The following is a 23,827-nucleotide window of genomic DNA, read 5'->3' on the forward strand; positions in this document are numbered from 1 at the left end:
TTGTAAGCTTAATGAGAACCCTTTGTCTTCTTTCATTTCCTGGTCGACATTTTGCAACATCAGATCGAGTGGTGCTAATGCATTCAGACTCGCGTGGGGGACGCGTGTTAGATTATATTATGTTATGTTTTGTTTGCGGGGTCTCCACTATCTGCTTCCTCTTTTGTCTGTGCTAGTAGTAGGTGCTAAGTTTGGTTTGTATCAACGAGAATGTGAATGAGATTTTGAATCATAAGTGCAAGTAGAGATGATGACACCTAGTCAGTAGGCCATTGCTACTACTCCATACAATGATCAGACCACCACGCTCGATCGATACCTCGAGATCATCAAACAATCCCAATGTCATCTCATCACCCCCAAGTCCACTAATCACACCTCGCTCAGAAATGCCCCGAGCGTCCACTTCACAACATGATGTCCATCGTACTCGCTCCTCATACTTTGCTGTACCTTCTACTCCACTTATACAGCATGGAGGTACAATATCACCTTACCGGCCTAGGGAGAACGCGGCTGGGACTAGCACAATGGGTTCATCCAATAATTCGGGTTACGGTACCCACCTGCGACCATCAAGTATATACGGGTCCAGCATAGCTGAGGGTCCTTCAAATAACTGGTCGACTCTACAAGAATTAGTAGGGGACGACGATAATGAGGAAGATCAACCACCAGGCAGTACTAGGATATCTTCACAACCTAGTACGAGGAGTCTTCGATCATTGTTCGTCCCTCCCACACCCAGAGACAGGGAAAGGGAACATAGGACACATCCTGTAGATGTCAGGCAGAGAATAGATGATCTACCTACGATCACTGATCAACTAGTTGGATCCCCTCCACAACTTAATGGTGAATCTCAGCATAACCCTTTTGTGGAACCGGATACACCAGTCGATAGTCGGCCGGCGTTCAGTAGACTTCCTTCATCACTCAAGGCGGGATATGGAGCAACCGATACTACCCATGAGAGGGACGGGGTGAAATCACCCTTGATTGAAGAGCAGACGATACCGAAACCGATTGCCAATATCAGAGATGAACCAATATCCAAACTACAGATAGGTAAGCCGACGTCGGTTGTTATAGCTCATCTCATAACGATAGTCAAGCAAAAGCTGATCTGACTTGTCTCATCAGCATGGAAGAAAGTATGGCCTCCTTCTCCAGTCTCAATCGCGATATTTAAGTGCTCGTTAGCCTATCTGGTCGCATCGTTGTTCACCTATGTCCCCTTCCTAGCGGAATTACTCTCGACGCAGTCAGAAATGGATGCACATGGCAGAGTTACCTATCGTCCAGCAAACTCAGCTCATATGGTAGCTACCATTGTGGTATATGTGCGTTCTCGTCTCATTCCTCTCTCAGGCCCTATAATGAGGCGACTGATTGAGCTTTCATGCTAAATTTGCAGTACAACCCCGCCAAATCCCTCGGTAACATGCTCCTATCAACACGATACTGTTTCCTCCTCGCCCTGTTCGCCTCTCTCGTATCTTTAGCCGCTATAGGAACGATCGAGCTCTTCGACCATTTCTCGCCTTCTCATGGTACTTCATGGGACTGGGTAAGTGAGATGGGAGACTGGGTAGTCTGCATACTTTGGATGGGAGGTTCGATGAGTACGTTGGCTTGGTCCAAAGTTTGGGTGGGGAACGTCAGTTATAATACTGGTAAGTGGACCTTTCAACCATGGTGGGCAGATGTCAGAGTGATGCTGATGAGACTATCATTGAATGTGCAGGCTGCTCGATGGCGGCCATCATCATTTACAGTGTAGTGATCAAAGAAGGCGCTTTCCCCAAATTGATTGAAGTATTGTATATAGTTGCTGTTGGCGGTAAGTGCCCTCTCCCTTCAAAACCTTAACAATATATGTCTCGATCCCTCCACTTCCTGGGTTTCGAATCGCAATTGACCTCTTTCTTTGTTCCCACTAATGATTGATGTAGTGACCATATCAATCGTCATCTGCATTACCATCTTCCCCTCATCCGCCACCACCAAATTCCAGACATCCATTTCCCGCTCCCTCAACTCATTCTCCACCTTGCTTGACCTACTCACATCAACGTTCCTACTGGAAAAACAAGTCATCCGGGGAAATCGAGCGAGTCTGAAAGATGCCATCAAATCCCATTCAGCAGGATTCAAAGCCTTGAAAGTTACATTAGCAGAAGCCAAGCAAGAACGAGTCCTAGATTCACGTATACGTGGTAGGAAGTTGCATCTGTACGATGCTGCCATAGCCAGTTTAGCAAGGCTGGCTCAACACCTATCGAGTCTGAGGGGATCGACAAGGTTACAGGAAAGTCTGATTAGAGCGGTGAAAGAAGGGAACATATCGACGGAGCATTTCCATCCCGGTTTCAGGGAGAGCAAGTTATCAATGTCAATCGTGAATAAGATGGATGATAGACCCGGTCCGGAGATGAATACTAATACGGATATAGAGAAGAGTATAAGGTTGTTCATGAAGTTTAGGATGATGGCAGGAGATCAAATGAATGATCTAAACGTAAGTGGGATTTCCGTACCTCCATCTGCATAGGTGGACGAATCAGGCTGACAAGATTTTCGATGATTGAACAGAACCGATGCGATGAAGCTCTGGAGGCTGTACAGCTACTTTCGGAGCATGATTTACATAAATCACCGGTAAACTTGGTAGATATCAGAGAAAATTTAGCGAAATCGTTGAAAGAGTTTTCGAATAGTAGTAGTAGAGCTATCAAGCGGGTTTATGCTGGGCCAAAGAGGAGAAGAGGGATATACGAGAGTGATTCTGATTCTTCCGACGATGATCATTCGGAGGATGATTCTTCCTCTGAGGACGAGAGAGAGGAGAAGGAGAAGAACGAAGATCTGGATAAAGGGAATATCATTGGCGGTCCGAATGAGACTGTGTTCTTGGTGTACTTGTAAGTTTATTCCTGGAACCTCGCTAGCATCTACCTCAGGGGGCTGATAGTGCTCTGCCTAATATTTGCAGCTTCTTGTTTACATTCGAAGAGTTCGCTAGAGAGATGTTATTCCTCCTTGAAACTATGCAAGAAGTAAGTCGAAAGTCTCCCAATCAAACCAGTCGTTATCATTGTACCGGAGTACTGGCTGATATGTGATCTTGCAGATAGTCGATGTTGAACCTGTTTCTACATGGGGTCATCTGAAATCCGTCATAGTCAGGAAAAGATGTAGGAAGGAGAAAAAGAGTCAATACCTCTATAAACAGCTTCGTAAGTGACAACCCTTATTCTCTTTACTTTCCTTCTTGTGTTTCCCAGGAGACGTATCGAGGTTATCCTAAACAGTATCTCATTTACAGATAACCTTGTCCCCATCGATCCCTCAAAATTACAACCTCCCCTCTTCCCCAAGAGCCGTACGGACTCAACAGCGACAGTCATTATTCCCGATAAACGATCTCTAAACGCCTGGGGAAGGTTCAAGCAGGCTTTTTGGCGATTTGGAGAAAGGCTGAGAGAACCAGATATGAGATATGCTATTAAGACTGGATTGGGTGGGGGTAAGCTGAAGTTCTCCGTCTTCCCCTATGAAAGGGCGACAGCTGATATGTTTATATCCGGTCGCTATAGCTATACTAGCTGCACCTGCTTATACCGAAGCTGGACGACCTTTCTTTTTGCAGTATAGAGGCGAATGGGCTTTGATAGCTTACTTGGCGGCTATTAGTCAGACTGTTGGACAGACTAACTTCTTGTGAGTGTTATTCCTGGACAGCAGAGAAATTATGCTCATTTATGTGGTCGGGGTAGATCACTGGCAAGAGTTGGAGGTACGATGTGAGTGATTTTCGAGTTTCGTGATACAGCTTGTGAACCATCTATCGCAGTGTTTGACTGGGAGTCGCTGATTTTGGATCCTTGTAGCATAGGAGGTATCGTGGCTATCATCTTTACCAAAATGTGCGATGGATTGTTGTCTAAATGAAGAGATAATAGTGGCTGAATGAACTCTTATATCTCAGTGCTCAAGGCAATAACGTCGTTTTACCGATATTGGGATTCTTCTTCGCCATACCCTGCTTCTACGTTATCACCCAAATGCCAGACTATACCAACGCCGGGAGGTTCGTGCTGCTTACCTATGTGAGTTGACTTGTCCCTTGGCAACGGAGTCTATTCGCCTCCATCCGATCCGAAAACAGCTGATTCTGTCCGCTCTTGTGACTGTTGATAGAACTTGTCCTGCCTATACGCCTATAATGTCGGAGAACGTTATAACCTCACGGTCGAGCAGATTGCGGTACAAAGATCAGCAGCCGTTATCATTGGTGTGCTTTGGGCTGCGGCCGTTTCGAGGTGGTGGTGGCCTTTCACTGCCAGGAGGGAGTTGAGAATAGGTTTGAGCGAGTGAGTTGATTGGCGGTCTCTGCGACAGTTGCTCGCGATGGTATCAGCTGATTGAGGGCCCTTATGTAATAGTTTCTGCTTAGACTTATCTTACTTGTACTCGAGGCTAGTAATGACCTACAGTAAAGGTGCCAACAACCTGGATGCCGAAGACGATGAAGGGAATGACGAAGAGGATGGGGAGACTACGCCGTTGATGGGTAATGAGATTATCTTCCCCCATCTGAGTGCAAGTGTCAGACAATTTATGGCTATGTGAGTTCGGTTACTCAAACATCATCCCATGTCTCCTCCCTGTGCTTTCCATCTCATACTATACGATATGGTTGAAGCTCAACTGTCGTGCATGACTAACCGATTAAATGTATAAATAGGGAACTCCACCTCCAAAGTCAGATCCTAAAACTCCGATCCCTCCTCGCTCAAACCAAGAATGAACCGAGATTGAAAGGACCTTTTGCATTTGCGTTTTACAATGAAGTACTACTGAGCTGCGAGAGGATGCTAGATAGGTTACATAGTATGAGATGCGTGACTACAAGGGATGAGTGGTGAGTCGATCGCTTGTATCATGATTCATTGCTCTCCCATTCAGAGCAGATCAGGCTGATGTGATTCGTTGGGATGCTGGAATACAGGGATCATGTGAGTGGCTTCACCTGAAATCATCCGCCTGAAGATCTTCGTAAGCTGACGCTGTTCTGTGAATATGTAGGCGATGCGGAAGGAATTTGTCGTTCCTGTCAATAAGGAGAGAAGGGAGATGGCGGGGCATGTTATCTTATATGTGAGTAGATCTTCGAGAATTGATCATCAGTACATTCGCACAAGCTCCAGACCATCATCTACCTTCGAACGGTCATTGTCAGGGAGATGAAGCACTCTGAACGATCATCTTTAAATGATCAAAGTCCCAAATCAAGAGGAAAGGCTAATTCACCTTCAACCATCTCTAGTTCTACACCCTCTCAGCAGGATTTCGAACTCGCACACCTCTTCCGCCGTTCCTCCCTCCAGCAGAAGAATCAAGACAGAAACTGATCAGAGCCATCAGGAGTCTAGACGTAGTTAGAAGACGAAGTGTGAGAGGCGGGGGGAGACATCTGTTGTTCTTTGCTTATGCTACTTCCATGCAGGTGAGCCCGGGTCCAGCTAAATGGGGGATCGAATGATTCTGTTCACCTTCCTTCTTCGATGAGCCTACGACGCTAATAATCTTATATCACCTGACATAGGAAGTCATCGCTGAGCTGGAATATCTCGGTGAGATGATGCAAGAGGCTTATGGGGTGATTTCGCAGAGCACTAAAGAGGACTTCGAAGATCTCTTTGGTGACGGGACTAGCACTGAGGCCTCTGAAGATGGTGGAGACGAGGGGGATCTGACTGTGGGTAAAGTCAACGTGGGGGATGTACAAGGTAAAGGGAAGAGAAGGAGCGATTGAGATCGTCGAGCTTGTGTGATAAGGGTTTATATTTGATGATTTACGACAATGATGATTAATGAAATGACGTTTCTGCAAATTCGACTGGACTTACTCATCTGGACAGATAGTCTGGATGCAAGACATGATAAGATGCATATGAGTGTACATAAGCTATAAACAAGTTATTCGATATATGGAGATTATCTCGAGGGCAAAATTATGAGAAAGTAAGAGCATGATTCGTTGATGTCGTAACGGCGTTTATATGTATACAGTTCAGCCTAAGAAGCAAATCTCAATATATCAAAGTAAACACCACCCTCTAGCACCTCGTTGCTACCCAGTAGACCCCTATCATACACATGTCCTACCATTTCTGGTCCTCGTCAATTCGTAAAGTAGAGAAAAATGACCATCTCCCTATATCAACTTGCCTCTGCACACACCCATCCGTCGTCCATCCTCGCTGAACCCTAAATCATCTCCCACCTCCCCCTCCCGCCCAGCCCAGCCTCCCGACTCCTAACAAGCCCCACCAGCTCCTCCAGTCTCCTCCCCTGATCTCCCTTGATATTCCCCCTACCAACTTCGCTCTGGACATTCTTCCATAATTCAACCAACATCCCATCAAGCGTTTCCTTCCTCTTCGACCACTTATTCCCTCCCCCACTCCCAGCCCCACCATTACTATTACTCGTACCCATATTACGTGGTGGAGGAAGCTCATCGAAGGGTACACTGATATTCACATTCTCACCGAAGAACTGGGAGAGCTTTCCCGTACGTCGCCTTCTGGCCTGGTGCGATTCCCTATCTACCTCGTCTTCTTCGAACTCTAAAAAGTCCACGGGACGATCGTACGATCTGGGACTTTGTGGAGAATCAATTAAAGGTGAGGGTGGACTTGGAGTTTTGATTCTGCTTGTGCTTGTATTGCTATCGACGGACTTGGAATACCCATGGCCTTGTTGAGAGCCTGGTCCACTTGGTCTGGTCGGTGAGGTAGGAGGAGAGATCAGGGAGATACTATCCATCATTTCACCTAGTTTCGATTGATCGTTTTCGACAAGGTATAACAGTCCTTCGAGCGAGGCTACATATGCATCGTACGCTGATCCTCTGTCTTGGTTCATACCTGTGATGGTAGGTCGAGCAGTACTTCCTGTGGGTGGGGTGGGTGTTCTAGCTGGATGTGATTGAGATCGAGATCGAGGTGAGGGGGAGTGTAGAGGAGTGGATGACGCTGATTGGTTATGCAAGTATTCTGGAGGGGGTTTATCGCCTAGTACCTGAGAGACAAGTCATCAATTCAGCACGTCTCATCTTCTTCTGCAAGATCTCTTCGTTCGTGGGTACTAGTATTCTGATCTCACTTGTACACCCACTTCCATATCCAATATACCAAAAGAACAATTATACCCGACTAGAAGCAACTCCGTCCCCTGCCAGAACCGCACTCACCTGCTCCAACTTCGCCGCCCTCTTCCTCGCCGCACTCTTCTCCTCCCTCGTCAATCCCGCTTTACTCCTCGACTCGCTCAAATCAATAAAACTCTGATCATCCGCCACCACCAGGGTCGAGGTGGATGTCGAACTGCCCTTCTTCCTCAAGGGGACTTTCAACCTCGAGGACCATTTCGTAGGTGTTGGATCTTCGAAAGAGATATATGATTGTTGGGATGGTGAGGGGGATCTACCGATTGTCAGTCCTTGAGTGGGAAAGTTGAATGTGGTGGTGTTAAATGAAGGTGAGGTGGGGTTGTTGGGATTGAGTAATTCTGGGGGGATTGGTGCGCCCAGTAATCTATGTAACTATTTCATCCTTATCAACTGCTTTACCTCCTAGCTTTGACTCCCATTCTTTGATGAGAATGACCAGACGATGCACAGTACATACCTTGGCCAATTGCTGTCTCCTATTCCTCCTTATCATTTCCTCCTCATCGTTCTCATCTGCAGGCCAGCTCGAACCGGTAGTAGTAGCCGTAGCAGGCGTAGTAGGTGAACTAGCTTGACTCTTCCCCTTTTCTTTGTCTTTGTTTTTATCATCCTCAGGTGACGAAGATGATCGATTAACGCCTCCTTGACTATTATTGAAAGAATTACCTCTTGATATAGTGTGTGATTCCTGTAACGAACGGGACTCATACACCTTCAGATCGTCTCTGCCACCGGGTCCAAAGCCTAGTGCAGCCTTAGCTTTATCCGCTAAAGAGCTTTTCGATCTGCTCATACCCACATTGTCCCTCTGTTCAGAGGAAGAAGACTCCTTCATTCGGTGCGGCAGGACATCATCCCTCTCCCACTCTGGTAATCTAGATGAAGAGTCCTCAGAACTCTTGGTCAGATAAGTGGAACTTGAATTGATAGGATCTATAACGAGCTTTTCAACTTGATTCTCGGGTAAAGCCTCTCCCAACATCTGTTCGAGCTTTCTAGTCCTTCGTAAGAGGATAGCACGCTGTTCAGGGGTGAGATCATTCCTTGCTCTGATATCGGTGAATCGGCCTACGTTCACCTTGGTAGGAGGTAAGGGTTTAGCCTCCGTTCTGGTTCTAGTGGGCGAGGGAGGTAGGAGACCGGAAAGGGTATTGATAGATTCGCTCAATGATGGATGGAGAGAAGGAAGAGAATCGATTGAAGCTGATCTCAGATGCGTGTGAGCATGGGATGTAATGGGAGGTGAAGAGATGGATTCGGCCTGTGCAAGAGTATGAGATCGATTGTGTATGGCGGGTCGAGATGGGCTGATGGGTGAGAGTGCTCCAGCGGAGTTGGGCATGGATGATGAGGGTTTATGACTACGTAATGGGGGTGGAAGACCGGGGCTTAAGTTGATGGATGATCAGCTAATCATTGGACAGTGTTTCTAAGATGACAGTTGACTTACGATGGCTTTTGCTCAATCACACTTTCAATCGCCCTTCTATCCATCTCCATCACCACTCGAGCGTTCTCAGCACCTTTACCCAGCATCCTCTCAATCTTACTTCCATTCCTAGTCAACCTCTTTCGCGCACCATCCTCGTCCTCTTCATCTCCGTCAAGCTCTATGGGAGGTTGCAATCCGTTCTTAGTGGGTGATGATGCCCTATCGGTAGGTACGATCCTCCGTTCATTCCTCTCACTGGCTTTCTTAAGGTAATCTTCAATTTCAGCTTCACTCTCTTGATGCTTATGTATTATCTTGCCTTTCTCCGGGGTAAACACCCCAAGAGCCTTTCGAGCTTCTAAAGCAGTATCATCCAGTGCTCTGCCGGAGTACGCGGACGCAGAATTCATCTCGCTAGGTGCCGCGGAAGACATCGATACAGGTCTGGGTCTTGTTCTAGAGGAGACAGGTGGTGGGGAGTTGAAAGGGTTAACTCGAGGGTCATGTTTACGAGGATCTTCATAAGAGTTTGATCGGACGGAAGCTATGATACTTGATCTGGGATTCTTGTACCCGAATGTACCTGCGCTGGACCTTCTTTCGATATCCGGATGATACTCCTCATCATGTTCTAAGTCCGATTCTTCCCTTCCAGGTGAAGTGCCCAGATTATTCTGATTGTTCATGACTCCTCCCTCGGGAATAGCAGAGAGTAATGTCATGCCGTTGGGTGCTGATGGTCTTCTGAAGGGGATCGGTAAAGTACTAGGATCCGGAACATCTGGTACGGTGGAGGGAGCGCTGAAATCTGAGAATATGGTTGTACGAGTCATCCTCAAAAAGGACTTATCCATCTCGGGTGGTTGGGAGATGGATGATGCGTAAGTGTACGAGCATGCTGGAGCGGGCGGATGGGGATTTGGATATTGTTCAGATTGAGCGACAGAGGAGGTAGCGTTGGACCATCTCCAGAATGATTGGTCGGCTCCCGGTTTCGGTCTCGAGGTATTATCTCTAGGTGACGATTGTCGGAATGCAGATAGGGAATGAGGATGATCAGCGATTTCTTCAATCTCATCGTCTTCCATGTCGAGTGGTGAGATTGCTGGTCTGAGTGGACGAGGTGGCGAGATGAATGGTTCGTTTGATCCTGCAACCTTCGGTCGGGTGGAAGGTTGAGGGGAGGGTGTTTTGGTCGTCATGGCAACAGGCGAAGTTTGGGTGTTCTCTTGAAAATGGCTTCGTTCCGGTGTGAGAGGTGGAGAGATAGTTTTACTTCGTATTCCACCTGCCATCTTGTCAGGAGTAACAAGATCAAGAACGCTGATCAAATCTGCGGAGCTGCGTTCAGCTACGTATGCTGTGCGTACTTCCCTATTGGGCGTTGCTGTGGTCGTACTGGGCGTGATGGTTGTAGAATGAGGTGTGGAAGTGGACTGAAGAGCTTCGAGAGGTATCTGAAGGGTCGATGATGGAGTGTCAAATGGGTTGCTGGATTGGATTGATGGAGAGGGAGGTAGTGATATGGAGGGGCGGGGTGGGGTGATGGGAAGAAGCATAATTGAGATTTGGTCGTTTATAAGGCGTGTTGAGTGAGGTGAAGAGGAAGAGGAAGAGGGGGATTGATGGTCCCCTTTCCTCTTGAGAAGCAAGGACTGATATTGATATACAACTGTACCGATTTTGAACGAGGTAGGGAGAACAATAGGAGTGAGGGGGCTAGGTACACCAAGCTAAGGTATGATGTTGAGATGGACGTGTAATTGATTAGTGTGTGGGTGGGATGTATCGTATTGCGTCGTATCGGCTATCAAGCATAAATCAAGGTCAGATCAATCACTGGAATGAGAGATGATGACTCACGGTTGGCATGACCTCGTGAACATGGACACTGCGCTAAGGAGACAAAGAGTGTGCATTCACACACAAGATGACTGGCCCATCGTCGATATTCCACCCATATGCATTACAAGATGCTGTTGAAGACTGCCTTTGACACCAGCGATGTAAAGTGATGGGATATTCCTGTGATCCGTTGGTGTTGAAGTGAGGGTATCATATCATCAGCGACTCATGCAGTAGAGTGGGATCATCCTCCGTAGACGTGTCCAGTCTTTGGTTTGGTGATTAACGATCATTGCATGATGAGCTGACTAGAGTGAAAGTGATGAGCACAGGCCATTGTTTCATATACACACACAAGTACACACACAAGGATACACATCAAACAATCGCCCAACGATCAGGGGGAAAGGAGGGGTTTAGTCCGTGTGTATCATCATCCCCCTTTATTGTCCTTGTTACGCTCCTTATTTTTAAGGCGGACCACATGAAGCCATGTTCCCCCTCTGGTATGAGTCTCCGTCTACATCTCCAGATTTTCCATCAGTTATATCGGATCTATGGATTCTGATAGGTGTGATGATTGCGCATTCTCCAGTCAGAAAAGGCAGAAGAAAGATATACAGTTATCCTCTCAAAACAAGCAAGCTATTGGTCGCTTTGGCCTCATCGACCTTTGGATAGGTTGTCTCGGACATTTCCGGTCCATCGCTGGGTCCACCCACGCGATCATCACGTTATTTCAGCTTTCTTCGATATTCAAGGGATGTTGGACACTTTAGACCGTGGTATATTTGTTTTTGTTGTCCTTGAGAAGAGATACTTCCAGCGCTACCTGCATTCTTAAGAATCAACACCAAAGGAAAACACAGCATCATGAGTTTACTACCAACAACTCTCCTCCGGACGACAGCCAAAGCGGGACCTTCTCGGTCAGTCCTGACCATTCCAAGACCACCATGTCGATGTTTTACCACTTCTGTACCGGTGGGATCGGGCCACAACAGATGGTCCAAGATAAGGCATAAGAAGGGCGCAGCAGATAAAGAGAGGGGAGCGTTGTTCGCGAAGCTATCACGGGTGAGTCGAGCGCCTGTCATCTTCCAATACCATGTCTTGTTCTCCAGCAGGAGGTATGCAAAACTGATAATCAGAATGCGTAATGATTATCTAGGAAATCATAACAGCTATGAAACCCCCTCTCTCGCCCGACCCCTCATTCAACTCCAAACTCGCCACCGCCCTACAACGAGCGAAAGAGCAGGGGCTGACGAAACAGGGGATCGAAAATGCCATGGCGAAGGCTAAGAGCGTATCGGACGGGACTGGCCAGAACGTGGTTTATGAGGCTGTTGCGCCTGGGGGGAAGGTTGTGATGCTTGTGTGAGTTTATTATTTCAAATTACAATTATCTGTTGTATCATTATGCACAAGTGAGTGTAGGGTCGCTGATGTTTTGTGGGCGATCGGGGAATAGTGAATGTGTCACTGCTAATCCCGCGAGGACAGTTAAGAGGGTGAAAGAGATCTTATCTAAGAATGGGTAAGCTTTCTCTCTCTTACATTAGAGGTAGGCCTAATCATGCTGACTTGTTATTACCGCGATGGTAGCGCACGTACCTCCCCTGTACTATTCATGTTCAACAAACAAGGCTTGATTGTCCTCAGACCTGAACCTCAGTCGACAGAAGCGGGGTTCGACCATCTATTCGACATTGCCGTAGAGAATGGTGCAGAGGATGTAAGGGAGGTAGAAGGAGATGACGGAGGTGTAGAATTTGAGGTGGGTTTGACCTCACCCTCAGAACCCAGGCTTCGTTTACCTGAATTGTCTTCCTTGCCTGACGAGCTAATATCCCGGATGGACTTGTAGATTTCAATACCCACCTCATCCCTCTCCTCCCTCACCACCCTGATATCCTCCCCACCGTATACCTCACACTACGCCGTCCAATCGTCCGATCTAGTCTACGTTCCCACCGATCCACTGCAGATACTGGAAGAAGGCGTGAATGAAGGAGAAGGGATAACGGAGGACACAGCGGAGAGCGTATTTAAGATTGTGGATCTGCTGGAGGAGGAGGGGGACGTTGTGAAGGTTTGGACCAATTTGGCGGATGACTAGAACCCAGAAGATATGGGGTACATTTCTAGACAAGTAGACGAGGAGATAAGAGACGAGCTGCAGTGGAGATATACCTTGCATCATATGATATACCTTATCGCATTAATGAAAACACAATGACCTCTCTGAATTGCAAAGATTCCCAGTAACCTCAATTACGCTCAAGTCTCTGGTCTCTGATCTCTGAACCAGATTCAGAGGCTTTCTCAACTGGAAATGGAATGCACGATGTGTCTGGCACTTCTTACTAATCATACATACCAATCATATACTATCTTAGATTTCTACTGATAACATTCCGCAATTACAGACGTCCATCGTACACGATGAAACGAAGAATATCGCTGCGATACTCAGCTACCTCTTCCTTCCCTACACCGACAAACCTACTCCAGCAAACTACTATCTGTTCTACCAAGCTAAATGATATCTTGAGGTGCTTAGAGCGCCCTTAAACCCACTTAGCTCCCCCATAAGCCCTAGCTCCAACAATCCCCACCACCCCCAGTCCTACCCCACCCAAAAGTCTCGCCCAACCTTCACCTCCACCTCCTCCCAGACCGTTCAAAGCCTTGGTAGCGAGCTGATGTTGGCCCACAGCTACGCCGAAGAGATCGTACGCGATACAGGTGCTGAACAACAGGGGGCTTGATACGGCAGTGAAGAGGGATAAGAGGGGGGTAGCGACTTTGACGAGGAGGTTAGGGGGGATGGAGGGGAAGTAGGCTGCTGTGAGGTTGTGGAAGAGGTCTAGGACTCCGCTGTGCGACCATATAGATTAGCGGTTGATCTCTCTTAGCTTATATTTTGCGGGGGGTATGATCTGCTTGTATTGGGGATGGCGTGAAGAATTGTCTGTACACGTGATAGCTTGTAATTGTAGTAGTGGGATTGATGTGAGATGAAAAACAACTTACACTCCCGCAAAGGTGATGTTAACCGCGTTGGTCAATTTGCTCTGGTACGATTTGGGCGCAGGGTCCCTCAGGAAAAAGGTGTAGTAGAGTTGAGTGAGGGTGTTGATCATTACTAGAACGTTTGATCCTTTGAGGTTGTTCTTGTTCTACAAAGAATTACAAATGGAATCAGCATAGTAACTTCGGAATGGGAATGCTATGGCAGTCTTGGATGATTATAGCAATGATGATGGTGTAGTTATGAGACAGGGTAAAGAACTTGACCCACCCAAAACAACATCCACACAGCAATACAAGCATTACCCAAAGAATACCACGGAGCATATCTCAATGTATTCCCCTCGACCTGTCTGTCTGATCTATACAGCTCTCTGAGCCAGATCAACTGAAGGACCTGTTGAGGAGTGAAGAACCCCGCAATGGCGAATGGTTGGGGGGAGAAGGAACAGGGGTTGGCATCGTGGATGTCTTTCATGTTGGGGGAGGAGAGCATGCCGTAGAGTTGGCAGGCGAAGTCGATCCTGGGCGGGTGGGTGGGCAAAACGTTAGCAGACCGTCGTCATGGAGAGGATCAACAGGGATCGAAAAGGCATAGGGGCCAAAGAGATGGATTGGAGCTCTTGATAGATGTTTAAAGTTGGTCGCTCATCCATTTGACTTGATGCCAGTTTGAACAGAGGTGGACAAACACTCACAAGAACGAAGCGGGCGCAATGACCCTAGCGGTAGAAAGTGATACACCCATATTGGCCAATGGATAAGTTGATTGATGAATATCTTCAGATTCAGTAGATGGAGCAGGTAATAGTGGTTCAGTGGAATTTCGTCTTGGATCGGGGATGGACATAACTTGGAGTGTTCGTATATATATATAAGAGGGCAAGTGGTCAAATGGCAACAGTGTACACCTGACCTTGGGAGTACAGGAGCGGTTCTTATACCTCGCCGAGGTGAAGGAGACTCGTATGCGTGTACTATGAGCTCATCGATGAATATCCATCTCCTCGGTCACATCCATCGTATCGGCAGAAAGGCAAGATCTTTGAATACTTTGTTCACGATCGACAAATCAGAGTTTATGGGTATCGGTACTCTAGGTGTGAGGTCATGGGTTTGTGCCTGGATTATCAGGGGTAGTGCGGGGTAAGTCACCAGTCTAGTTATGACAATTGCACCGTCTACTGACAGATGCAAGCTATAACTGTCTACACTCTCCAAGCAGACCCAGCACGGGCTCTACCCTGATCATGAAGCCTGGTGAATACCAATACGATGCAAGCATATCTCGAATCCATATACATGTGTCCGCACAAATTGCGTCCATCTGGTTTGGCGATGTATGCAAAGACGCAAAGGAAGGCGGCGATATCCGATCATCCCGGACCGGAGTTATGAGCATGGATTCTATGCTTTTGGAGAGCGTAGCTTATCAATCAACGCCCTTCCCTTCAACTATTATCTCACATCTCATAAACCATTCCAAAATCCTCAACCGACAGTCCGCCCTCTATCTCACACGAGACAAACCGAGTAGTCCAAATCCTCTACATCAATTCCTTCCTTTCTCATCTTCCGACTTCTAATCGGTAGAATCTCCATCGAAGGTGATCAGATCCTTGGTGAATGATTGGAAGGACCACTAGCAAATTGCTCCGAGCTATACGGAATAGAACTTTGTATCAACAGGTATATAGGGCTATCGAATCTAGAGGGATTCTGACTGGCTATTCGAATCGAACTTCTTCTCTCTGCCGCACTTTACTCTACCCTTCTACGTCTGTTAGAGGAATATCAAGCACTGCTGTGAATCTGCACAAAGAGAAATCAGTCTACATGGGGGATAACATTGTAAAGTGAGAACGACTTTGACGACTCTGCTGAGTTGTCTATCAAGCAATGAGACTGACTGCTGATATCCATACTATAGCTTCTATGCGGGTCAACCGCCCCTCAATAGGGTAGCGTTCCAGCGACATTCCAGCGAGGTTATGAATCGACATCTAAATGATCCCGAGACTAGGTTTCTGGTGTTCAAGTGAGTCTTCTACTTCACTTCCATCTCTCATTGGCAGTATACTCCTGTTCAGCTTTTAATTTCGATTCAGTATCTCCTTTTCGCCCAGGAGTAAATGAATATCCCGGGCTAACATCTGATTATTTGCAGAGACGGTAAACCATTGATGAAGAAGGATGAATCAGGCAGTATATTGTTCTTGACGAAGAATCAACTGGGCGATGATGAACTGGGAAAGGAATTTGGAGTTGCGTAAGTCTCCTCTCTTACCCCCTTTCATCTCAAACCACCCATTGGACTTGAAAATAGACCGGAAAATTGATATCCAAACACAATACCACAGCCCATCAGACGCCTCATCAGAGACTAAGAAATATTACGAAACCTCCCGTCTGCCCCATACGCAACCTCCTCTAGTATTCCTAGGTATCGACGACCGCCAATCACCCACTACCAACTCGTCTTCCAAGGTAGACCACCTCAACCCCCAGGGTCCAGCTTATTTCGCGCTCGATGCTCAGGGGGATACGCTTAACTGGGATGAACTGCTAGAGAGGGAGAATGGAGAATGGGGAGATGCGAGGTCTTCTGGGAATAATATGAGTCCATGGGACGCTGGGGTGTATGCTCAGGGGAGGGCGCTGGTGGATTGGAATGCTAGGAATAAGGTGTGTCTTGTTGGCGTTCTCAATGGCTATTGGATTACATGGGCATGATGGCTAATATTATGGGTTCCATCAGTTCTGCCCTGCTTGTGGGTCGCCTACCTATTCTCTCTGGGCGGGGTGGAAGAGGAATTGTTTGTCCTCTGTTCAGCCTATTGAGGGGAAGGAACCCTGTTTCTCGACTAAGGGGTTACATAATTTTGCTTATCCCAGAACGGATCCTGTGAGTTCGACGTCATCATACGTTTGCTTCGTGTCTCTTCTTGTTACATGGCATTGGTACTGATGCAAAAACACCTTTGTTGGATTGACAGGTAATTATTATGGGTATTTTGGATTCAACCGGCGAGAAGATGTTATTGGGTAGACAGAAATCGTGGCCAAAAGGTAAGTGTTCCTAAAGCTTAGCCTACTTCCATTTCTAGAAAAATATGAAGCTGATATGAGTTCGGGCATCAATTTGCAGGAATGTATTCATGTCTTGCTGGATTCATCGAACCTGGAGAAACATTTGAAGATGCCACCCGAAGAGAGGTGTTGGAAGAAGCAGGTATCGAAGTTGGACCTGTGAGGTAGTAAGTATTAGACCATGGTGGCACTCATACTCTCAGATAGAGTCGATGCTGATCGTTAATGTGCTATGAATGTAGCTCATCGAGTCAACCCTGGCCTTTCCCATCGAACTTGATGGTCGGTACCTTTGGACGAGCAAAGGACGGACAAACTATCAGGTTAGATCTGGATAATGAGCTTGAAGGTATGTCTGACACCTTCTCAACCATTATGCTCCTGGACGTAAGCTCATTAATGATATGGTATGGGACAGACGCCCAATGGTTCCCCAAATCATTACTTCAAAGCATCATCTCTTCCCCTTCCGGCTCTACATTCAGTAAGAAAGATTACAAGCAGCTCGACGACAAGGCCCAATCACACCATGATCAGGAATCTTCCGCTGCGTTGGCACCGTCTGAGAAGAAGCCTGATGAGCTGGTTGCCAAGGAAGGTGAATTGGGTTTGAGCAGGGTTCCGCCTTCGACGGCTATTGCTGGACAACTGATTAGGCAATGGGCTAGGGGGGAATTGGATTTGGTTAGTAAGCTGTAGTCCACTACGGAGGGAGGCGTCTTCATGTATACACATACATATCTGTTTTTCGTTTTTCTGGTAGCTAGTAACCGCATTAGGGCATCAGGCGGGGAATGGTTCAGTACATATGCATGCTTATCGAATCAAAGATTAGGTAGATAGATACTCTCGAACCCACCCTTGATATTTCGGTTGAATTGGGGTCGCCACGTTTTGCCACATTTCCCCGGAAATTAGCAATAGACGGCCGAGTGCGAAATGTAACACAGTATACCGATGACCTGATAAAGATGAGATGATTACAGTATGATTACATGATAAAAAGATGGAAGGTGGAATACCATTCACAGCCCATCCCAGACATATATCCTGACCACAAGAATCAGTGCATGAGTCCGCTCTTCACCTCTCGCTCGACATCTACGACTGGGTCCATACAAATCAAACTCATCCAATGATCAACGAGATACGCAACCAGTAAAACTCCCCTTTCCCTTTCCTTCGCCTCTTCTTCCTTTCTCTTTAGGTTGTATACAAACAGCACGCGAGCAAAAGTCTCTTAGCATCTTGTCATCGGTCCGTCACCGGGTAATCCAACATCCAACATTTTGACCAACAAACGGACCAATCAGTCCATCCATCCATCCATCTATCTTCTTCATTTACACCCACCCACCCACCGTGCACACATCTTTTCGGCAGGTAGACCAAGATCATCATGTTGTGGAGGTTCAGTTTCGCCTCCAATTCCACTTTGGACGCTCTGCTCACTCGTGATGTCCCGCCGTCATTGGAGGAGATACTGGACGAACAAGATATACTGAATGAATGCAAGGCGCAGAATAACAAGTGGGTCTGACTTTGATTTTCTCTCATCATATTCCGAGCGAATGTCGGGATTAGCTAAACCATTATACAAATTAGACTCGTGTCCTACCTATCCCGCGAAGAATCAGTTAAATCCCTCTTAAATTGGGTAGTCTCAGGCCTAGACGAGCTAAACCAGCAAGCGGAAGAAGCGGACGAAAGAAGCCTGAACCTCGCATTGACCTCACCATCCTATCAATCCTCTTTTCCCGCCAGTACGAAGGTGAACGTACCGGGCACTGGACCGGGTAGTCCACCGCTGGAACTTGCTGCTGGATCTGGGTCAGCCAACTTGGTTCATGTGGATCTGGTTAGTGAACATGAACATGAACATGAACATGGGGTGGAGGGCGAGGAGGATAGCGGTAGTAGTTCGGGGGTGATTGAGAATAATGATTTTATCGGTTCGGACGTGGGGTTGGGGAAGGGGTTGAGAAGGAAATCGGAGGGGGAGGAGGATATGCAGCGATCGCGGTGAGTCTGATTATTCTGTTAAGAATTGGAACATATGGCCATGTTTGGGTATTGTGGAATTACTGGAATTGGGAAAGAGCGAAGGATGAATGGACAGTTTCTCAAGAATGTTCACAACTATTGTGTTTCCGAGCTTAAACGACTGACGAAACATCCTGTTCAGATATCCCAACCTCGCCTCTGAAATATTATGCTGTACCGAACTATGGTCAGTATCCGAAACCATCGTACATAACCCTGAATATCTGCTGGGACCATTCTGGGATGCAATCTTACCGCCGATAGACGCGAACACACCAAATGGAGAATCAAGTCTAGCGTCTTCTATGATATTATCGCGTCAGCAGGCTGGAGAGAGGGAAAGGGCTAGAAACGAATTTTGGGATGATAAGGATGAGGAACGAGATAGGAGAAGAGAGGTTATTAGAGGAATGTGGATGAGGGTCAATGGGGCTTTGATGACGAAACGGACGCCTGAGGTGAGTCATTCGTGTCTACTACAAATCAGTATCAAAGCCGGACTGATGATAAACCTCTGGGATTTAGATGATACGCTTCATACGCTCGATACCGAATATTGTCGAACGTATAGTCGCCCGCATAGCAAGTCCAGCGGTTCAAGATATCCTAATCCGCATAGTCTCCTCGGAAGAAGGTGGTGTGACAGGAGTGATAGATTGGTTAGCGGATGAAGGTTTAATCCCTCGACTTATCGAATTCCTCTCGCCTCATTATTCCACAACGGTACATACAGTGGTTGCCGACATTCTGAAATCGATAATTACATTATGTGCGCCGACCCCTTTCAACCCCCATGGAGGCAACGCAATGGAGCAGCAAGCTGGACAAGGGCAGAATACGGGTGCGAGGGATAATCGATTGATCAGAGAACTGATATCGGAATCGAATATCACGACGATGATTGGATTCATGTTGGATGATATCGAATTGACCGATGAAAACTGGAAAGGATCCAATGGTGAAGAATCGGAAGAAAGCTCACCTTCAGATCCATTCATCGCCCATCCTCTACCTTCAATAGCTTCAGCGACATCCTCCCTAACGCATATATGCTCAATACTGGTAGAAGTGATACGCAGAAACAACTCGGATTTCTCAGAACCTCACCTGTTCCATACGCTGCGAAATCGCCTGATGAGTGTCAGGATGCAGCCTCAAGATCAGCCGGCACCCGAAGCAGAGCAGGATCAAGGGGAACGAGAAGAGAATGATAGGAAACGGATGGAAGATGCTTTAGGTGATATAAGCGCTACCATGGGTATAGTCCATCTCGGTCATTTACTGGATCTAATCAGTGAACGATTCGATAAATTACACCATTTCGTCAAACATCCAAGATCACAGCAACGATCGGCATCGGCCGCTCAGTCCAAACCGTTCACAGTCGAGCGATTCCGTATATTAGAATTATACGCGGAATTACTGCATAGCTCGAATATGTCGATATTCAATCGTACACCTGGGACTGGACCTACATATACTGAAGAAGGTATATTATCGGGTGGGTTGGAAGGTCTCGAGGCTCTAGGAGAAGCCATAGATGGAGATCAGGCTGGAGAGGACGAGAATCAGATAGAAGAGAATCAGGTTACTCAAGCTAGGGAACTACCGGTATCGTGCGGATCTACCGATGCGTCGTTGACTGGTTCCGAAGAGGAAGTCACCTCGGAAGATGAAGAGATGTTGGAGAATATAGATGTGGATGACGTTAACGATATCACGCCGTCTAACTCACCTTCGGCGTCGAAAGTACTTGAACTGCCTAGACCATCGACAGACGGTCAAGATGTTCCTCCCCCGCCTTCACCTGCTGATGCAGAGCGACTGAGGGATGTGATGGAGATAGATTCGAGGCCCTCTTCCTTGTCGACCGTATCGGAGGGTGGGGCCGTATCGAACGTGGCCATCGCAAATTCCACGGCAGCACCCTCAATAGCATCTTCGGAAGGTCAAGATCAAGATCTATCTGAAACTCCCGCTCCGGCGAGCAACACCACTGTTGCTCCACCTGCACCTATAACGATCCCCACGAACAAACCGTACCTTGCACCAGGCGATAAGCTCAAGAAACAATACATCTTGAATTCCGTCTTGCCGACAGTTGTGGAGTTGTTCTTCGAGTATCCGAATAACGATTTCATGCATCATGTGGTGTATGATATACTCCAGCAGATATTGAATGGAAGGTTGGGTCCCGGGTTGAACGGTGATTTGGTGGTGGAGTTGATTGTCAATGCGAGGTTGGTTGAGAGGGTTATAGAGGCTCAGAGGTTGAATGATCGGATGGTGTGAGTGGTTTTTCTATCTATGACATTATGGGTATCACTCGGGCGGCATATCTTGTGTGCCAATTGGAGATGGGATAGCTGACTTATCAAATCGATCAGTGCCCAGCCTCGTACACCAAGATTACCATACATGGGCCACATAATCCTAATATCTGAAGAACTCGTCAAGTTCTTTGCGAGATGTCCACCAGAACTATATGACCGCATCAAAAATTCATTCATCTTATCAGAATGGGAAGAGTTCGTCGAAAGTCCCCTCAGAGAGGCAAAAGCAAGAGATACGAAACCCCTCGCAGGGGGTAAACCGATGTCCTCGCTCAATCAGAATGGATCGAGTATATCTGGAGATAATGAGAGTTCCTCGGGAAGTAAGAGGGACGATGATGATTCGAGTTCGGACGAGGATGATGATGAGAGAGGTGATAAGGTGAAATTTGGGGAACCGCTTACTAGGACGAGCGCTCAGGATGGGTTTATCAATAGAGGTGGAGGGGAGGAGTATGATGATTTTGGGGAGGGAGATGAGGGGGATGAAGAGGGGATGGATAGGGTGAGTTGTCGTCTCTCCTTTCTTTTGTTCGGGCATTTGTGTCCAAAAGGATTATCTCCCCCGTCGCAAGTTTGGGTGATCAATAATTATGCTTTGAACGATGGAGGAAGGGCTTGAGAGCTGATTGCGCGTGAATTTGCAGTTCTGGAGAAACTCTGGTGTTGGCCTGGGCAGAAGACCTGCCGATTCGTCTGACGATGATGACGATGCGGATTGGTATCAGCCTACTGGTAATGCCGGTTGGGCTAATAATGCTGGTGGCAACGATGATGATTTCGGCGTGAGTGACACTCGCCCTACCGGACATAAGAGAATCTTGTTGACCTGACTCGCTGCAAATCTAGGCTTGGGAAACTGCCGGTCCAAGTAGACAGATCGGAAAGGATGACTTTGAGGAAGTGAGTAGAGAGCAATCGTAACCCAATCTGTGTAAACTTGTGTATGAAGCGAGGCTGACTGTTCTTGACGTATATTACAGGACGACGGTTGGGGCGACTTCACGTCAAGCTCACCATCATTCGCTTCGCCCACTCCTAATGCTGAAAATCCATTTGGCGATGAACATGAAGATTGGATTCCTTCGGTCGTCCGAGCTGAACCGCCTGCTCAAGCTGCAAATCAGGCTAACGAGATACCCTTGACTCCTCGAGATTGGGCTGAAGAGTTCGATCGAGCCTTCCGAGAGGGCGGTGATCCCACGCCAGCTAATCCAGATGAGAATGGAGTTACGGCAATTGTGGTGCCCAATATAGGTGACGATGACGACGAGGAGAGCGAAGATGAATCTAGTACTGCAGCCAGGAGAATTTCTATGTCTGCTGGGAATGGCGGTTGGACGTTTGCGGGCGATGACGAAGGTGTCGATCTCCCACCGACGGAATCACCTACTATACCTGAAGCACCTGGGTTTGAGGGGGCGGAATTACCTGGAGTACCTGATACCGTGAAAAACACGATACCTAAAGAAGCTATCACTTCTCCTCAGCCCGTTTCTCCTCTGCGTCATGCCGTTGCCACCTCACCTTCAGCATCAACATCTTTACCACCAATCACTACCAGTCCTGCCACATCACCCAAAGCTTCACCTATCACCATCCCCAAACGCAAGCCTTCTCACGGACACGGTGCTCATCCCGGTCATCCCTTCGGATCATTGGATTCACCCACCTCCCCTTCGCATAAATGGCAGAACGAAGCGTTCTCTCCGCCCGATCCGAGTCTTATTGCCGCTGCCACAGAAGACTCACCGCTCGGACCTGGTGTTTCGCCTGATACGAAGATTACGAATCAGGGGTTATTGGAGAGAGAGGTGGATGGGAAGAAAATTAGGGTGCCGCAGGATGAGATTGTTGAGGCTATTGAGAGGGCACAGGATGATTCGGCGGAGGAATGATGAGTCGCACTTTAACTCTGGCTTTGTGGACGGGAGATATCTAGGTGTGTGTTTACTCGATTGAAAGATTAGGAGAGAACGGATGGAGATACACAGGAGAGAATTCATCTTCCTTCATACATAGTTTCACATAATTCATCATCCCTCTCTTTCTCATCATAGCATTTTCTTTCTCATTTTCCGATCACATCTGATAGGCACGATTGGAAACATCAATCATTGGTTTAATATAGATTTTCACGTTCACGTACTTCTTCATGGGATATGAATACATTGTAGCGTCTCATTCGAGTTCCGTGGTAAACATTCGATTTTCGCAAGTCAACATGGTCATTCAATATACAGTGCGTCCTGATTCTCACCGATGTAGGGTGACAGGATCTTAGTTATAATGGCGAGGCACTTCGCCACCGCAGACGAAGTGACCGGATCACCAAGGGGGACACCCATACTGGGCAGTCCTCACGACAGTAGCGATGCTGAAGCCAGTCAAGCCCAAGCATGCCACACATTTGAATGCGGGATAAACAATTCCCACGCCGCATTCCGCGCAAGTCCCCAAGCCAGTCATCTCGCCGATCGAATACAAGCCTTCAACCACAGGTCGGGTCATGTGGGACTGTCCTTCGCCGATGTTGATGACGGCCGATGTGGTCGTAGTATCTTGGACAGTCCTTGACACCTCGGTGACGGTTCCGGGCTCATACTGAGGTGTCCTGTGGGGAGCGTACTGCTCAGTGATCGTTCTCGTTGTAGTTGACGAGTCGTTGGCATTGTTGCGGGCATTGTTATTGGCGTCGGTTCTGGACAGGTTGGTGATGGTGTTGGTGCCGGTGTTGGTGTTGGTATCGCGGGACCCAGTCATGCTGTATCAGTAATTCAATCTGCTTATCACAACATATATTTT

General features: G+C 47.4%; 7 protein-coding genes across 7 annotated transcripts; 4 read left to right on the top strand and 3 right to left on the bottom strand.

Annotated features, from left to right (window-relative positions):
- Positions 1-290: 290 nt before the first annotated feature.
- Positions 291-5,821, top strand: I302_107532 (uncharacterized protein; the record flags this gene model as incomplete). Its single annotated transcript, XM_019193336.1, has 20 exons — positions 291-1,068; positions 1,144-1,343; positions 1,418-1,676; positions 1,748-1,843; positions 1,956-2,521; positions 2,596-2,924; positions 2,996-3,059; positions 3,134-3,239; positions 3,329-3,529; positions 3,600-3,723; positions 3,780-3,806; positions 3,894-3,929; positions 3,992-4,112; positions 4,204-4,376; positions 4,449-4,631; positions 4,751-4,927; positions 5,015-5,021; positions 5,092-5,163; positions 5,333-5,512; positions 5,612-5,821. The coding sequence occupies 20 exons, from the start codon at positions 291-293 to the stop codon at positions 5,819-5,821; spliced, it is 3,909 nt and encodes a 1,302-aa protein (XP_019044813.1).
- A 455-nt stretch (positions 5,822-6,276) lies between these two features.
- Positions 6,277-10,234, bottom strand: I302_107533 (uncharacterized protein; the record flags this gene model as incomplete). Its single annotated transcript, XM_019193335.2, has 4 exons — positions 6,277-7,092; positions 7,265-7,615; positions 7,701-8,631; positions 8,694-10,234. The coding sequence occupies 4 exons, from the start codon at positions 10,232-10,234 to the stop codon at positions 6,277-6,279; spliced, it is 3,639 nt and encodes a 1,212-aa protein (XP_019044812.2).
- Positions 10,235-11,393: 1,159 nt separating this feature from the next.
- On the top strand, positions 11,394-12,642 carry I302_107534 (uncharacterized protein; the record flags this gene model as incomplete). Its single annotated transcript, XM_019193334.1, has 5 exons — positions 11,394-11,597; positions 11,692-11,900; positions 11,995-12,060; positions 12,129-12,300; positions 12,391-12,642. 5 exons carry the CDS (start codon positions 11,394-11,396, stop codon positions 12,640-12,642), a joined length of 903 nt encoding a protein of 300 aa, XP_019044811.1.
- Positions 12,643-13,093: 451 nt separating this feature from the next.
- Positions 13,094-14,406, bottom strand: I302_107535 (uncharacterized protein; the record flags this gene model as incomplete). The annotated part of the gene is made up of 4 exons (XM_019193333.1): positions 13,094-13,403; positions 13,560-13,705; positions 13,828-14,080; positions 14,255-14,406. The coding sequence occupies 4 exons, from the start codon at positions 14,404-14,406 to the stop codon at positions 13,094-13,096; spliced, it is 861 nt and encodes a 286-aa protein (XP_019044810.1).
- Positions 14,407-15,392: 986 nt separating this feature from the next.
- On the top strand, positions 15,393-17,345 carry I302_107536 (uncharacterized protein; the record flags this gene model as incomplete). The annotated part of the gene is made up of 9 exons (XM_065870475.1): positions 15,393-15,412; positions 15,487-15,594; positions 15,724-15,825; positions 15,917-16,241; positions 16,315-16,461; positions 16,553-16,625; positions 16,705-16,813; positions 16,889-16,995; positions 17,065-17,345. The coding sequence occupies 9 exons, from the start codon at positions 15,393-15,395 to the stop codon at positions 17,343-17,345; spliced, it is 1,272 nt and encodes a 423-aa protein (XP_065726547.1).
- A 700-nt stretch (positions 17,346-18,045) lies between these two features.
- On the top strand, positions 18,046-22,920 carry I302_107537 (uncharacterized protein; the record flags this gene model as incomplete). Its single annotated transcript, XM_065870476.1, has 8 exons — positions 18,046-18,176; positions 18,252-18,668; positions 18,832-19,147; positions 19,215-20,977; positions 21,077-21,527; positions 21,670-21,807; positions 21,872-21,925; positions 22,006-22,920. 8 exons carry the CDS (start codon positions 18,046-18,048, stop codon positions 22,918-22,920), a joined length of 4,185 nt encoding a protein of 1,394 aa, XP_065726548.1.
- Positions 22,921-23,350: 430 nt separating this feature from the next.
- I302_107538 (uncharacterized protein) lies at positions 23,351-23,785 on the bottom strand (the record flags this gene model as incomplete). Its single annotated transcript, XM_019193330.1, has 1 exon — positions 23,351-23,785. One exon carries the CDS (start codon positions 23,783-23,785, stop codon positions 23,351-23,353), a length of 435 nt encoding a protein of 144 aa, XP_019044807.1.
- Positions 23,786-23,827: the final 42 nt, after the last annotated feature.

This window comes from Kwoniella bestiolae, chromosome 6, assembly GCF_000512585.2.
Source record: "Kwoniella bestiolae CBS 10118 chromosome 6, complete sequence".
Taxonomy (NCBI): Eukaryota; Fungi; Basidiomycota; class Tremellomycetes; order Tremellales; family Cryptococcaceae; genus Kwoniella; species Kwoniella bestiolae.